At 34.4% G+C, this 17,887-nt stretch overlaps 1 protein-coding gene across 2 annotated transcripts in view; it reads left to right on the top strand.

The window, feature by feature from the left end:
• The window catches only part of abi1b (abl-interactor 1b), a 31,233-nt gene that overhangs the window by 1,580 nt on the left and 11,766 nt on the right, over window positions 1–17,887 (top strand). For both annotated transcript variants that reach the window (XM_051132503.1, XM_051132497.1), the window contains exons 2-3: window positions 6,193–6,360; window positions 11,700–11,876. In XM_051132503.1, coding sequence (XP_050988460.1) covers window positions 6,193–6,360; window positions 11,700–11,876 — 345 coding nt within the window. The remainder of the gene's footprint in view (window positions 1–6,192; window positions 6,361–11,699; window positions 11,877–17,887) is intronic.

Here is a 17,887-nt window from a genome sequence, read left to right as displayed (position 1 = left end):
ACAGCCATGCTTTTTGTCAAAATGACAAATGCGGCATTGTTTTTGGGAATGTTTTGGATTTATTTGGAAATACAATTTTTATTTTTTTTTACTGATAAAATTTATTGAAGTTAAGGGGTGTGAAACAGATATTTCATCCTGAAACCTTCTGACATTGATTCTCTTAGATACTTTAGAGCCATGACGCAATACGATTATGATTTGATTTAATTCAGAGGCCTTCAAATGATATATCATCCAGTTACAGTTTGAAGTAACTATACAATATACATAAAATAACAATTTAAGTGAATTCTCACAATTGCTAATCCTATGTCCCAGTTGGGATGTGCATAGCAAAAAAAAAAAAAAAAAAAAAAAACACACTTTAGTGTTATAAATAATATAGAAAAAATTAATTGGAAAAAAAAAAAACACAAGACCGTCAGTCATCTGTTGACAGCTCATTATTGCCTTGTGTAATGAAAGCAGTGACAACATATGAGAATATTTCAGTATTCTGTGCTCCAAAATGTGCGGATCTTGAACACACGACATGAGAAAAGTAAATAGTAAACCACTCAAAAGATTTTTAATGTTTTTTCAAAAAAGTCTCTTCTGCTCACTAAGCTTTATTTGATGTAAAGTACAGTAAAAGCTGGAAATATTTTTGCTATTTAAAATAGCTGTTTTCTATTACAATATATTTTAAAATGTAATTTATTCCTTTGATTTCAAAGCTGAATTTTTAGCATCATTACTTCAGTCACATGATCCTTCAGAAACATTCAAATATTCTGATTTGCTGCTCAGAACATTTCTTTTCTTCTTCTTCTTCTTCTTCTTCTTCTTCTTCTTATTATTATTATTATTATTATTATTATTATTATTATGATGATGATGATGAATAAAATAATTTAAAGTAAATTATTTTTCAGATTTCTTTGATGAATAGAAAGTTCAGAAGAACAGCATTTATCTGAAAGAGAAATCTTTTATAATAACATTATAAATGCAATTATTATTACTTTTGATAAGTGTCCTTGCTAAATAAAAGTATTAATTTCTATAATTTCTTTCCCCCCAAAGAATTATACTGACTCCAAGCTTTTAAATGGTATAGTGTTTAATGTTACAAAAGCTTTTTATTTCAGATAAATTGTTTTTTTTTATCTTTCCATTCATCAAAGAATCCTGAAAAAATGTACTTAACCGTTTTAAATATTGATAATAATAAATGTTTCTTAAACAGCAAATCAGCATTTTATAATGATTTCTTAAGGATCATGTGACACTGAAGACTGGAGTAATGATGCTGTTGTTTTTAGTAAAACATTTCACAAAATTACTGCTTTTGCTGTATTTTGGATCAAATAAATGTAGGCTTGGTGAGCAGAAGAAAATTCTTTAAAAACATCAAAAAACTTTTGACTGGTAGTGTATATTTGGTTCATTTTGACTGATGCATTAATCCATATAGATGTGAAGTTACAACCTTAATGTGAGTAGTTTTTGCCTCATTTTCACATCTGTGTTATCTCTCAGTGTGGTTATAACATGCTGTTATATTCTGACTATTAAACAGAATTTAGAAAGATACAAGCAGTATGAGACCAAGAATTTTGGGAATTTAATGATATGTCTTGCATATTTAGTGGCTCGCCACTGTCTTTGAACCCTCATGTGAGTTGGTTTAGCAATGATACATTCTCAGATATTTACAGAGGACTCATGAGAGGACTCAATGATTCAAAGATGTTTCTCTTGTGGCTTTCTTGGGTGTATCGTTCTGGAGAAGAGGTCCAAAATGGGGATCTTTGGCACTAGACACAAGTTAGTCATGTCTTACAATGACTTGCACCATGCCCTTTGAATCAGTATTAAAACCATTTGAGAATGAATTCCAGAATGTGTCATGCAGAATGAATCATGGTTTCATAATGTGTTCATTTGGGCATGACAGAATATGTACACTCCCTTCAAAATGTGTAGGTCAATAAGATTGGTTGAAAGGAATTAATACTTTTAAGCATTGCATGGATTAAATTGATAAAAAAAAACAGAATTAATTTAATTCTGTTATGAATAAAAGAGAAAAGGTGTTTCTTGTGTACCAAATACTTTTTAAAAGAAATTATTATTATTATTTTTTTTTAATTTATAAGAAGTGACAGTAAAGGCATTTACAGTGTTGCAAAAGATTTCCTTTTAAAACAAATGCTTCTTTTGAACTTTAAATTCATCAAAGAATTGATGACAGTGTTCATAAAGCAGCAGAACTGTTTTAAAGTGTTTTTTAAAATGTTTAAAATTCAAATTCAAATTTAAAATGGTTCTAAAAAATTCTTGTACTAATTTCTCAAAATAATACTCCGTTTACAAACCCAAACCTTTAAATATTGGTGTACATTTATAAATGTTAATAGGAATCATAGTCACGTTTTATGACTTTTTGGACATAATAAGTAAAAGCCCAGCAGTACCTGATAAATGAACACGTTATTAATTATTAAAACATATTGCTTTGCGCCGTCGAAATCATAAGTCATTCATTGTTTTAGAGCTGTTGGGCTGCACTCTAGTAGGACATTGTGAAATATCACAGCCAGGACATTCATGTGTATTTCGCCCATGGCGATGGACACATGGTCTCAGAACAGCTGAGAGGGACTGACGTGTAGGAACAGGTGGTGTTTGAAGCAGACCTGCGGTCAGTGCTTTATGCTTGTCGCAGGGTAATTGTTAACAATATAAGATTAGAGTCAGCTATGGTAGTCATGTATACACTAGTCAGCTACTAGTCTTTGTGTCATAGTATTCTGACATGGTCACTATCAGTATGCCAAAGCTATTTCCTTTACATTTTTTGTTTAAGTGAACATAGACCAGGAAGACTTAATTAATTATGCAGCAAAGTGCTGCTTACTGTTACTCATATTTGAGGTTAGGGATTTAAACAAACCTGTATATTTACATTAAAGGAGTGACTTGAATAATATTTATGGACCAGAATATCATAGAGACTTGAAAAGTGGGCTTGTTTTGAGCATAAAAATGTACTTAAACCACTCAAAACATATTTTCAAATTTTTAATTTCCCTTAATGGCTTTAAAAAGCCGAGTGAGAAATGCACACAATTTTAGCTAGCATTAGTAAGTCACTAATGAAACAGGAAATTGTTTTAAATGTGAAATGTTTTGAATTTCAACAACAATAGGATATGGATTATCACTATAACGGAGTCTCAGTTGCATCATGCGCTGGTCTGAAAACTGTTTAACCAAAGTTTTTTGTTGTTATTGTTGCCTGTTGGTTTCATCAGATTTGTTTCAGGATCATTTGTCATATTAGTTTACAGAATGTCCTGCTTTATTGCATGACTGTATAAATTGCTTATTGGTCATTCTCAGCATTCTGTGGTCAAATGTTTTTGTGTAATGACTGCTAAATTGTATACTTGACCCCGCCTGTCTCATATCTCTTAAATCACACTGCAGTCAATAATTGACAATCAGTATTTTTTGCAATAATAACTGCGAACTTTAAATTGTCCCTTAAGTTTTTTTTATACCTGCTGTTACCCAGATTTAAGTGACCGTTTCTTTATTAGTGGATGTGTTTTTTTTTAAAAGCAAGTTACAGTATATATTACCATTCAAAAGTTTGAGCTTGGTTAAAAAAAAAAATAATTGTTTTGTTTTTGAAAAGTTGCATTTAAAAATAAAAAGATTTAAATGAAGGGCCCTATGAAATCCATTTTATTTTTTTCAAAAATCATTTTTTTCCATTTTAATTTTTCTCAACTCCTTTTTAATGGTTAAAATAACTTTTATTAATCAAAGAGCATGTCTAATTAATTAAAATCATGAAACTTATACTTTACTAAAGGTTTAACAAAAATGACATGTTTAGGGCCCTATGAAATGTTTTATTTTTTCTCACCATGTTTTATTGTTATCAAATTCTGTGTTTTAGCATCTCTAATTACTTGAATGCGTACTTAATTTATTCAAATTTATTCCTAAAATAGCCTTATAAAAGTTCTTATAAAAGTTATAAAAAAAAACGCTCGTCTGCTCCATTCATTAAAACAGAGACACACAGAACATGCAGGATTCACATTTAAATGGTATTTTTGTGGCGTAATATTTACAGATACTAGTCCATATTGCGGTTTGATTTAAGTATAAGGACCTACTTTTGATTAATTAATTCAAACTTTGACAAATTCCGTAACATTCCGCGTTATTCAGTAAATTCCATTTTTATGACTGGATTCCGCGTTCCCGTTTGTGTTTTCTGCATCGTGGAAATCGCAGGACCCTATAAATGTAACAATTTAAATTTAAATATTTAAGAATATTGTCAAATATTATTAGATTTATAATTTTAAATTTTCTATTTTGATATTTTAAATAACAGTCAAATGTCTTTTATAAGTTTATTCTTTGCAAAGAAGTTCACACAGTCATACAGAAACACAGGTTGCTGCAGAGAAGGGAGGGCTCACTCCAACTTATATTTCTTCCCCAGCCTTCAAGGTTACATCTCCTAACCAGTAACTTTCCACACATAGTAAGAGTCAGATAAATGCATTCTGCTACATCATACTCCCAAGATTCAAATCTTTATATTAAGGGGCCCCGATAACCTTCTCTCACATCATCCTCACAGCAGGTTTAGATAAAGCAGACACTTACACGATATTCCATAAGCACATAACGATAAGTAAAGTGAATTTTTCTTCCACATACTACTTAATATTTTTGTGGACACCGTGATACATTTTGTCAGGATAGAAAGTGCGAAAGAACAGCATTTATTTGAAATTTAAATATTTTCTAACCTAATAAATGTCCTTCCTGTCACTTTTAAAAAAATCATAAATAATGCTGAATAAAAATATTAAAGGAGAAGTTCACTTCCAGAACAAAAATTTGCAGATAATTTACTCACCCCCTTATCATCCAAGATGTTCAAGAAATTGTTTTTTGAGAAGAATATTTCAGGATTTCTCTCCAAATAGCAAACTTCTATGGTGCCCGTGAGTTTAAACTTCCAAAATGCAGTTTAAATGCAGCTTCAGAGGGCTGTAAATGAACCCAGCCAAGAAAGAAGGTTCTTATCTAGCAAAACGATAGGTTTTTTCTAAAAAAAGTTAACAATTTATGTACTTTTTAAACCTCATACGCTTGTCCTGTCTAGCTCCTGTCCTGTCCGGTTTGTGATAGTTAGGGTATGTCTCAAAACTCCCGTCTCATTTTCTTCTCCAACTTTAAAATCGTCCTACGTCATTGTTTTATATTTAGGGAATTTGATCTGCTTTGCATGTTCTCTTTGTAAACACTGGGTCGGTACTTCTGCAGCAATGTAGGATGATTTTGAAGTTGGAGGAGAAAATGAGATGGGAGTTTTTTAACATGCCCTAACTGTCATGAACCGGGATACACAGTTCACGCAGGGCTAGATGAGATGAGCATTTGTCATTATTTATTTTTTTTAAACCAATCGTTTCGCTAGATTAGACCCTTCATCCTCGACTGGGATCATTTAGAGCCCTTTGAAGCTGCATTTAAACTGAATTTTGGAAGTTGAAACTCGGGGGCACCGTAGAACTCCACTATATGGAGAGAAATCCTGAAATGTTTTCCTCAAAAAATGTAATTTATTTACGACTACAGAAAGCAGACTCCAGAAGTTTGAACTTAGTACATAGTACACTTGTAATAGACAATCCTGGAAGAACCTGCTGCATCTAGTATGTTACTTACACATCTCTTCTCATTGTTGCTCTGAGAATCACTGACCTTTCGTTGGGCACTCAGTGTCTTTTTCCACATGACAGTCTGATCTGATGTAATATTTCCTCTGGAGTCCTTTAGGAATTCCAAGATGCTTTTACATCATCATTCACAGAGGCACAAAAACATTTATCGTGGATGAAACTACATTTCACAAGCACCTTAGAAAGGAACATCTTTCTTTCGTGGAACAGAACAGAATACATTTTTTAGAAATGTTTTGTCCATACAGTGGAAGCCACCAACATTCTTCAGAATATCTTCTTTTGTGTTCTGTAGAAGAAAGAAAATCAAACAGTTTTGGAATGACATAGGGAGGAGTAAATAATGACAGAATTTGTATTTTTGTGCAAGCTATGTTTTTAGAACTTGTGGTATCATAATTTTTTTTTTTTTTTATTCTCTGCTCAGGCACAAGACAAGAGGAAAGCCCTCGAGGAGACCAAAGCCTACACCACCCAGTCCCTGGCGAGTGTGGCCTATCAGATCAATGCCTTAGCCAACAATGTGCTGCAGCTGTTGGATATTCAGGCTTCACAGCTGCGCAGGATGGAGTCCTCCATCAACCACATCTCTCAGGTCAGCCCTGGGCAACACAACACCAACAAAAAAACAACCAGGTGTTCCTTACCCTGCATGCTTTGATTCAGTGGTGATTAAAAAAAAAAATCAGTTATCTTCTGACTACTTTTATCTCAGTCATAAATTTTACACCGTCCAGAACTTAAACCAATGCTAAAAGTAACAAAAATATCACCTACAATGTTTTTTATTTTTTTATTTTACCAATGTACTGGTTTGAACACGAATCTCACTGTTTACCGGAAATATCCAAAGTTATAAAACTATTGTATAATTCAGTTTTCATTTATTCCTTTGTTTATCCATTAAGTTGTTAGAAATAATATAAAATAAAATAAAATAAAATAAAACAATTGTAAAAAAAAAAAAAAAAAAAATTATGTAAATTTAAAATAAACAAACTAAGTAAATTTTTTTGTCAAATTTAATTTTGATTAACCCCCTTGCAGTTTAAATTACTTCTCCATGTTTAAATTACTTAGAGCTGCTACTAATTTAAATTAAAGCCATAGCCGGTATTTCTCAACACTGTTGGTTAAATAACTTCTATGTTAATGTTAATTTCAAGTCTAACCGACTGGTTTTCGCTTAAAACAACTTTTCTTATCTTCTTTGATGCTTTCTGAGAAATATTTCCTCTTGCTTTCAACAAAACTTAAATTTAGCAGTTAAATTTAAATTGACATAATTTTGCAACTTTCTCTAAAGCTGCTGTGAAACAGTGCATATAGTGAACTAGCATACCAAACAAATATATTTGACTTGACTTCCCAATTTACCTGTCTTTGAGTTTTGCAAAAGCCTAATACTTCGACCCTTGCTATTTTGTCCTGTAAATCATATTTGCTGTGTAAGAGGAGCACCAAATGCAAAAATGATCTTACCTCTCCAGTTTTCCTTACATGCTCTGCTGTTCCTGACTGCCATCACTTATTTATGTAATATGCATAAATAATTAGATTTGCACGGACTAGACTAGAGGGTGATTAACTGCTTTGAAAAGGTTGGAAATTAAATAATCATAATGCTTGACGTTCTGTGATAACTAAAGCTTGAGTGTAAGCTTGGTTTCATTGTAAGCCATGATTTGTAAAGAACATGTCAGACACTCTTAGTCTTCTCTGTACTTGCATCACCATTTGAACACAGTGTCGGAGTGGAATTCTTTCATCCGAAGTGGAGTGGAGTGTGTTTATTGAGAGTAATAAGAGATCCCATTCCCCCATTATGTGCTAGAATAGATTTGCAGAGCCTTAATGGAAACTAGATCTAATGATTCGCCGCCTTCAGAAGTTAAAAGGCTCCTGTGAACTAGTTTGCCACCACTTGTTTCTAAGAAGATAAGCACATATGGCAGGCAAACTATGTCAAAAATGGCACAGTCTCAGATCTCATTACTGATGTCCAAACATCTGTGTGAGATGGGCAGGTAAATTGGTAAGAGCTGTTGTTTCTGTGGATTGACAACTGATCCAAAATCATGAACATGCCATCATTCTCAGAAGAAGCTATTTAAAAATGTAGTTCTTGGGATAGTAGAAAATAAAACTAAACACACTTTGACAGAAGTTAAAGGATAAGTTCACTTCCAAAATAAAAGCTTCCTTATAATTTACTCCCCCTCATGTCATCCAAGATCTTCAGGTCATTCTTTCTTCAGTCGAAAAAAATTAAGAATTTAGCTTTTTGAGGAAAACATTCCAGGATTTTTCTCCATATAGTGGACTTCAATAAGAATCAACAGCTTGAAGGTCCAGACTGACCTATCGATAAGCCCCGCCCCCCTTAGTTACTGTTGCTCCCTTGGACAAACAAACAGAGTTGCTCACTGTCTTACAATAGCCGGGTTTCCATCCAAAGCTGCGAATTTACTTTGGAATATCACTTAAAGCATTTGCGAGTAAGCACTGTTTCTGGAGGCGGATGCCTGCTGTTTGGGAACATAGTCTTGTAAGACTTCTTTGAGGCAATTATGCAAAATACTTTAACAGCAGACTTTGCTCAGGCATTTTAGAATGACAATAACAACATTTCAGATGCTGTGTAATGACATCAATCTGCTAGTTAGTCAAGTTATCCCGTCCCATAACACAGTCACGTGACTTTGGTGCGTTAATTCGCAAAATGCATTTAAATCTCCCGTTATTCACATTAACCCTTTTTCAAACAATTCAAAACCACCTCAAGCGAGCATAAAAAAAACCCGAATTATGGCGTTTCCACTCATTTCTGATGTGATACTTCAAAATATGCATTGAAACAGGGTGACAGCTGTCTGTATGAAAATCTTGTCCCACAATGTTTTTGCACAATTTTGGATCCAGAAGGGCCACCATTCTGGTGGGTATTAAATGTTCTATGGAGAGATCTATTAAATATTTTAAAGGAGAAGTCCACTTCCAGAACAAAAATTGACAGATAATGTACTCACCCCTTGTCATCCAAGATGTTCATGTCTTTCTTTCTTCAGTCGTAAAGAAATTGTTTTTTTGTTTTACCTTTTTTAAGGGTGTTTGATCTTCTTTGCCTGTTCACTTTGCAAAGACTGGGTCGGTACTTCTGCAGCGACGTAGGATGATTTTGAAATTATTTTTGAAGTTGAGGGAGAAAATACGGTTTTTCAACCTACCCTAAAAGTCTTGAGCCAGAATACACAGAGTTCAAGGAGAGAAAGGCAAGACGAGCGTTTGAGATTACAGAAGTATTTAGATAGAATTTTTTTTTTTTAAAAATGAAAATAACCGATCGTTTTGCTAGATGACACCCTTCTTCCTCGGGCTGGGATCGTTTGAAGCTGCATTTAAACTGCATTTTGAAAGTTCAAAATTGGGGCACCATATCAGTCCGTTATATGGAGAAAAATGCTGAAATGTTTAATTCAAAAAACATGATTTTGTACATTTTCTGTAAATTTTTGTTTTGGAAGTGGACTCATATTACGGTCGGTTGTCACGATCGCGGATGACAACATGGACCAACACTGTTTATGTATCGCAGGGTACGATTAAATGAATGTACATTAAACCATTTTAATATGGAGAGACACTAAAATGTAGACCTTTATGTGTTTCTGACCTATGCTGTACATGATGTCAGAACAGTTCGCTATTTAGGTTTGTACATTAGCATGGACTCACTAATTTTACCGTTAGCTAGGTTTAGCCAGAGATACCTTGCTGAAGCACAAGATGACATTAACGTTCTGCTTGAGCAGATGAAAATTCTAACTTAATGCCTGTATGACAAGCAGAAAATAAACGTTTTTGTTTTCATTGGATTTGGGGTTGAGTGCTTAGGGACATTTTGCTCTGTTTTGTTTGGGTTTAGGAAATGTAATAAAATAAATTCTGTTGCCTATCCTCTCAGGATACCTGGAATCAGTGTTACAAGTACCACAGGCACATAGTTTTTCCATTTTTGTAGCATAAACAGTAAAACTGATGCAAGCTGATGTCTGAGTTCCGCTCCACGTGAAACTGACACTCGACTGCCATTAGCTTATCTGCATTCAAGGGGAGAGGCTTACCAATATGTTAATAGCAGTTTCAGTGCAGCTTCAAAGGTTCAGTGCAGCTCTACACAATCCCAGCCGAGGAATAAGGGTCTTCTCTAGCCAAACAATTAGTGTTTTTCTAAAATAAATGTGTAGACTTTTTAACCTCAAATGCTTGTCTTGCATTAGCCCAACTTCTAGTAAGTCGTAGACGTGCATTATAGAGTTAGTGCAAGATGAGCATTTGTGGTAAAAAAACAAAACCAAAAAAAAGTGTATATATAGTTTAAATGGCAGAGCTTTAACTGAGACCCTTATTCCTCAGCTGTGATCATGTAGAGCCCTTTGAAGCTGCATTGAAACTGCAGTTTGGACCTACAAACTGTTGGCTCTCATTGAAGTCTGCTATATGGAGAAAAATCCTGGAATGTTTTCCTCATAAGCGTTAATTTCATTACGAATGAAGAAAGAAAGACATGAACATCTTGGATGACATGGATTAATAAATTAACAGGAAATTTTTGTTCTGGAATATTTTTTTATTTCAGAGATAAACAAACCATTTTACAGTCGTATATAATAAATACCTGTGACAATATAATGGCAATAAAATTTGATCCCGTGAGAAATTAATTGTTCTAAAATATTAAATCTGAATCTGAGATATTAGAATAGTCAGTAAAATTTCAAATTCATCTTAAGTCCACAAAACAAAATAAAGAAAAGTGGGAAAATCAGATTTTATGATCTCACTAGGTAAGGTATTTTTATGTAAAATGTACATAAATAAATAAGTAATAACACAATGTCTTAAAATTGTGTTATTACTTATATAAAACACATAATAAACAAATCTTCAAAAATGATTCAAATGATATTTATTGTACATTTAAAATAATGTTTTTAAAAGAAGTCGCTTATGTTCACCAAAGCTGCATTTATTTGATAAAAAGCAAAAAAAAAAACACATTAAAAACGGTAATATTGTGAAGAATTATTATTATTACAATTTTTGCCATTACTTCAGAAATCGTTCTAATATGCTCATTTGGTGCTCAAGCAGCATTTATTATTATTATTGTTGAACTGATGGACAGAAAGTTCAAAAGAACTGCATTTATTTAAAATCGAATTTTATTTATTTATTTATTATCATTACTTTTTTTTTTTATAAATCATTGTACTGTCACTTTTGATCAATTTAATACATCCTTGCTGAGTATATGTACTAATTTCCCAAAAATAAACACTTACTGCCTGAACACTTACTGGCTTACTGACTGAATTTCAAATGCTATATACAAATTTATAATGTATCGGAGGTTGGACATGTTCTAAAATATAAACCATTTTATGCATAGACAGATTTGAATAAATCCTTTGTTTGGGCAAGTAGATACTAAATTGTTTGAATTAACTGCATTTATAATAAATAATATTCATTAATGTTTGATGCCATTATATTTATTTGAATGAATGAATGAATGAATGATCGCATTTATATAGCGCTTTCATTGTGTGTATTGCTATACACCCAAAGCGCTTTACAATCATATGGGGGGATCTCTCCTCAACCACCACCAGTGTGCAGCATCCACTTGGATGATGCGACGGCAGCCACAGGACAACGGCGCCAGTGCGCTCACCACACACCATATTATTTATCCATACCTATCCAAATGTACGTATATGCAAGAACCTCACTTTACATACAAATACTAATGAGGTCACGTTTCATTAGAATTCAATCACCATACATACACAATTCAAAGCAATATATACTGGCATGTAATATGTTTACAATTCAAAAATTTCACCCATTTTCACCCCCATCTTCTCTTAGACTGTGGACATTCATAAAGAAAAAGTTGCCAGACGAGAGATCGGGATCCTCACCACCAACAAAAACACATCTCGGACCCACAAGATCATCGCCCCCGGGAACATGGAGCGACCCGTGCGCTACATCAGGAAGCCCATAGATTACACCCTGCTGGATGATGTGGGTCACGGTGTTAAAGTAAGTTTGTCATTTTGATGTCAGGATGTTTGATGTTTACTAGACGATCCTTCTTAATATTGTTGGACTTCATTAATGTAGAAGAACCTCTAATTTCTACCATGTTCCTGTTCTCAAACTCAAAAATGAAAATTCTGTCATTTACTCTCTCTCAAGTTGTTCCAAACTTGTATGACTGACTTTCTTCTGTGGGACACAAAAAAGATATTTTGAAAAATATTTGCAACCAAACAGTTGACGGTAGCCACTGACTTCCATTGTAATTTTTTTCAATTCCATTGAAGTTAATGGCTACCATCAGTTGGTTACCAACATTCTTCAAAATATCTTCTGTTGTGTTCAACAGAATAAAGAAACTCATACAGGTTTGAAACCACTTGAAGGTGAGTAAAGGTTGTCAGAATTTTCATTTTTGAGTGCACTGTCCCTTTAAATGTAATTTTAACAGTTTAGAACCAGGACTGGATCATTTCAAATTACTTTTCCTTGATTAAATGAAGACAAACATCTGATTGCTTTAGATAACGGTATTCAAAAGGAAGAATCAACAAACTGATAAAGAAATTGATACTTCATGGCCTACAGAGCGTGTGTGTGTTTGTAGCCCCCTCTCGGGTTTCCCTCACTATATTCATGTTATTAAATTATTCATGTCCATCAGTGTCAGCTCTGAGCTGTTATAATGACATCACTTTGCTCTCTGGACCCTCTTACCGATGTTATCACATTAGATTGTCGCTATCTGAACTGAGATGTAATTAAGAAAGATGTCTTTGCCTTTTTACTTTGACTTTTATGTGTCTTTTATGGTTTTTATGGGATGATGCCATGATTGGTGTGGATGGTCTGTTGTTGCATTATTGTCAACATTACTCACTAGCTCTTCAGCCTTTTCTTTCCTTATACATTTAATTGAGCCAGATCTTACGGCCATGTGCCAGCAGCTCACCCCAAGACCTGTTTTAAATGCTTCATTAGTTTCGTGCTGATGTGCGCTGGCCTTTTCCCCCTTGGCGGAGTAAACGCCCGCAGGCTGCCCTCATACTGGCTCAGTAATTAGGACACTTAACTCATCAAATGTTGCCCTCTTTGTGTCAATCACCTGTGATTGACATGTCCTCTCTCCTCCGCCATCACAACTTTTGTATGTATATGTGAATAGTTCCAATGCAAAAGCGTGTAAAAGCCATCTTGGTCAAAAAAAAGATAACAATACTGAGTGAATGCTTTACACACATAGTATATGTTCATCAAATATTTTCACTTTAAATGTGCTGAATCCCAGCCTCATCCCATTCAAAATCCCATTCCCTTAATATAATAGTAGGGGAAACACTGACACTTCTGGCTTTTTTCCCCTCAGAATTGACAAACTCACTATTTTTTCCGAGTTAAATCGAGTTATAAAGTCCAAATTAGGAGATATAAACCTGCATATGAGAGAAAAAAATCAGAATTGTGAGACTCAGTTGCCTTTTTCTGGGCACATGCGACCTAATTTCTCAATGGTGTGACTAAAAAGAATCTGAGGCCGCACCGGTGCGACCAGCCGTTTGAGAGCAAAAAAAAAAAAAAAAAAGTCTCCGCGACTGTGGTTCAACAGACGCACATTAGGCCGATATCGTGGTTTAAACCAATCAGAGATAGTGAAGGGCGGAACCCCCCGCTGATTGGCCGTGGTCCAGATATGGTGTGTGTATATTTGAAAATGCGTGTGCTGCAGTCAGACAGAGAGAGGTGAGTAGCCTAGGCCCGTCAGATAAACAGAGTGGATGTAGCTGTGGATGATGAGAGAAGATGAAAAGAACAATTGACAACTTTTTCGTTAAGAATGTTAAGTTAAGGCCTGATCCGTCCGAAAATCATAACCACTGCTCTGACACGGAGCCATCAACCTCTCCCAGGTTATGTCAAGCCCTTGTCCAGAGACGGCATTAGATAATGAACCACATACGATCGAGTCCGAGCCAGAGCCCACTGAAATTAAAAGGGGGAAAGTGTATACATTTCGAAGAGAGTGGCTTAACCAGTTTCCCTGGCTAAGTTACAGTAAAGCCGATAATATAATCCACTGCATTTACTGTAAAGAGTGTGGAAAGACCATGGCCGGCCATAGTGCATTTGTGCCTGGTTCTAATACATTTCGAATTGAAACGCTGAAAAAGCACAATGCATCTATAAAACACATTACATGGCGCGATAAATGCACTGCACAAGTGTCCCATCTCCCTGCTGCCTTTCAACGGCAGGCAGCAGCAAACAGATCATCAGACGAGGCAGAGACGATAATCAAGTTTAATGTTGCCTACAATATTGCAAAAGAATCAAGTTCAAGTCCGAAATAATTCTTATGAAGAAAAATCGCTTGAACGTAAACCCGACGTACAGCAATGATGTCGTGTGCGCCCAATTTATAGGAGTCATCGCAGATACATGGGTAAAAAACAAAACAAAAAAACGTCTGTGCCATAGGCGGAGTTTAGGGGGGCTAGAATAAGTATGTTTTGGGTAAATTAATTTCAGTTTAAGCCCCATATCCTCATGAGTCGCGACTCATGATTCTCAACTTGTCTTGATAGAGAGGATTCTCTTTTTGTTATTTTCCCACTTTTGCAAGTTTACTGTTTGGCTACAGCAGAAACAAATTTTCTCAATTATGAGGAAAGTAGGAAACTGGCTCCAAACTTAAATGGCACATATCTTCAGTTTCTCTCTTTTCACTCACTTTCTTTCACTTTTAAATAGCTTGTAAATGCGCAGTGCACATTTTACTTTCACGTTTAAGTTAGCGGCAATTCGGCATCAATTGCTTGAATCCCATTCAAGCAACAACAAATACAACGTTAAACTCACTTAGCCTATAAATTAATCATAGAACTTTTATTAACAAAACGAATACAAATAGCTTACACCATGCTATATGCCTAATATAAAATAAAAAAATAACTTGGGCTAGGCCTACATAAATTTTAAATATACAAAACTGAAAATCGGTAAATACTGTGGAATCAAATAAATAAGAAATGTGGAATGTTTATTAGCAAAATGAATAAGAAAAATTACACAAAGTAAAAATCAGTAAACACTGTAGAAACAAATAAATAAGAAACAAATGTTCAAAAAAAACTTCGAAAACCACCATAAATAAATGGCAAAAGTCAACAGACTTTTCAAAATAATAAACATTGCCAAACTTCCACCCTAGTCTTGCCTGTCTTGCCTGACCTCACTCTTCTTGTCGGTCACTCTGCTCACTGCAAGCGTATTCTCTGCATTAGGTAACGTTATGATATATTGTTATTATACTCCTCCGTTGTTTTGAATGTTGAACACTTGTATCAACATGTATATATTCTATATTCCGAGATCCAACAGAGGATACGCAGAATGGATCAGTTTTTATAGTGCAAGACTGCTTGGTTAAAAGTTTAGCCATGTCTCTACTGATTTTTGAAATGATCAATCGTGTTACTTTACAGCACTTATTTTGAATTTCACTGACATTGTAGTATAGAGTCGCTTTGTGAAAACATCTAAATTAGGTGTGCAACGGATCGCGGTTGATCCGTGAGGATCAGGACCCACGGTTCAGAACACACGTGACCCACGGATTAACTCGTTTTTAAAACTTGTAGATTACAGTGTTTCCCCTGCCATTATATTAGGGGGGTGACCCGCCCCCCATGAAGGTCAAGTAAACTTTATTTTCTATATAGTGCCAGATCAGAACAGACGTCATTTAAGGTTACCTTTCCTATAGAACAGGTCTATACCTTGTTATTTTATTAAACAAACGAAATAGCCTTATGTTATTGATAATATTTACACAACGGCATGTCATTTCTCTCTCTAACGTTACGTCACGTGGTCACGCGTCTACAATTTCTGCTCCGCTAAAACGCGGACGGGATCGCGGAGTCCATTCATGAAAACGGATTTACTCTATAGGAGGGGATGCCGCAGAATTTGTCAATTTTTGGATTAATAAATCAAAAGTAGGCCTCTCACTTAATTCGAGTCGCGATATGGACTAGTGTCTGTGAATATTAAAACGCAAAAAGACGGTTTAAATATGAATCCTCCATGTTCCGCTTGGCTCTGTATGAATGAATGGCAGAGACACGGTTTTGTTTACTACACTAATAATGAAGCACAGGTGACGTTTGCGGTTATTTTCGGCCTCTGCATCTCATTATATGACGACATAAACGCATGAACTTAATTTCCAGAACTGCTGAACGAGTGACTTGATGTAAATTTTACCGGTTCATTTGAGAAAATTAGCATCATATCATAGTGTATATGCACAAAAACTAACCGGCAACCTGTCAAAATAAAAGTAATGTTTAACATGTAATAGAAATGTATTAGTCTTGTATTACTTTTGTAAAGTATAATGTAGGTGTGTAAATATTCCTATTTCTGGCAAATTTAAATAACCAAATAAATGCAGAAATTATAATAATAAAAGAAATAACTGGAAAAAGGCAGGGTTTAATTTTCATTTCATTAAAAATAAATAAATGTTTAATGCCTGTATCTGATTATCAGAAAAATTAAAACATAAGAATTTCTGAAAGAAAAATAAATAGTCATTATAAGTTTTTGGTTTGGTATTTTCAGGTCTCAGGTATTTTTGTATTTTATTTTATTTAAGTTATTTTTGATAAAACCAAAAGTTTCTTGCCATACTGTTCTTGTAATAAATGGAAAGCAAATTACATTTGACTCCTCCCCTTTTTTGCTGACCCTAAAAATGGTCCGATCCGTGACTCAAAAACCGTGAGTGATCCGATCCGTGAGTTTTGTAATCCGTTGCACCACTAATCTAAATGGTTAATTATAGATATAGTAAGACAGAAACTCACTTGCTCTCCACTCATGTTGGTCTGCTGTATTCCCTGAAAAGGTAAACAGGTGTTTTGGGTCTCAGGAGACTAGCGTAAATTGACTGTCAGTGCCATCTGCTGTTTTTGTGAGAAAATCTGCCTGCACGGATTTGTGAGAAAATCAAGCCAAGTTTCCTCATAAAAAGGCAACTGAGTCTCACAGTTGTAATACACAATATATATATTTGTCCATACCACTGCATTTTCTCTCAAATAGAGTTTTATATTTGCAAATCACTTTGCGTTTGTTTGAAAGTCACGCTGTAACTGTAGGGTTAATACAATACGTCCCCTATGAACAGCGTATGTGAATATTATGTAGACCTATTGTTTAAATCAAATTTACACTTTAAAAGTAGTGTAATCATAGCAGTTTTTATCCACAGTTTGTACATTTAAACGTATGCGTTTAGCTTCAAATGGGGTCTTTGACGACAGTATTCTATAAAAATTATTTGCATTCTGATTTTGACATCAAAAGGCACAAAAAAAATGTTTTTCTCTTATTCCATGGATTTTACCCTTTTACCACCACTTGTTACCAGTGTTTTTCTGCAACCACTATGCGCACGCAGCTGCAAGTGACGTAACTGTGATGTCTGCTCCAAATTGGTCTATACATAGTAGCCAGAAAGAAATGCTCATTTTTAAAGAAAAACGTCAGATGTACTTAGAGGTTTTTGCATGTGAACTCTTTGTGTATTTGTTGTTGTTGTTGTTGTTGTTGTTTTTTTTTTTTTTTAATACTGTTAAGCTTATTATCATATTTATAGTAAAGAAAGGTATTATCTTTAGTCATATTTACAGCATGCTTGACAAGTAAGGGAGTTTTTTTTTATTTGAAATATATTTTTCTTTAATGTTATGGCATAACATTAGCATGTTAGTAAGATGGATGTGGACCAAATAGCAACAATCCTGGGAAACAAGTATTTGAACCAATCCCTCGAAAGATAGTTTACATATTTACTTTACAGCTATGATTGTAGGTGTTTAACTTTTAAAATGATCTGTAATATGCATTGAATTAAATCCTTATGTCAGTTGTTTACTGACAAAATGCATGCAATTTTGTCACATTGTGTTATAATGAACATTAGGGATTAATTATACATTAGAAAT

Source organism: Labeo rohita, chromosome 2 (assembly GCF_022985175.1).
Source record: "Labeo rohita strain BAU-BD-2019 chromosome 2, IGBB_LRoh.1.0, whole genome shotgun sequence".
Taxonomy (NCBI): domain Eukaryota; kingdom Metazoa; phylum Chordata; class Actinopteri; order Cypriniformes; family Cyprinidae; genus Labeo; species Labeo rohita.
This window is presented reverse-complemented; position numbering and strand designations above follow the sequence as displayed.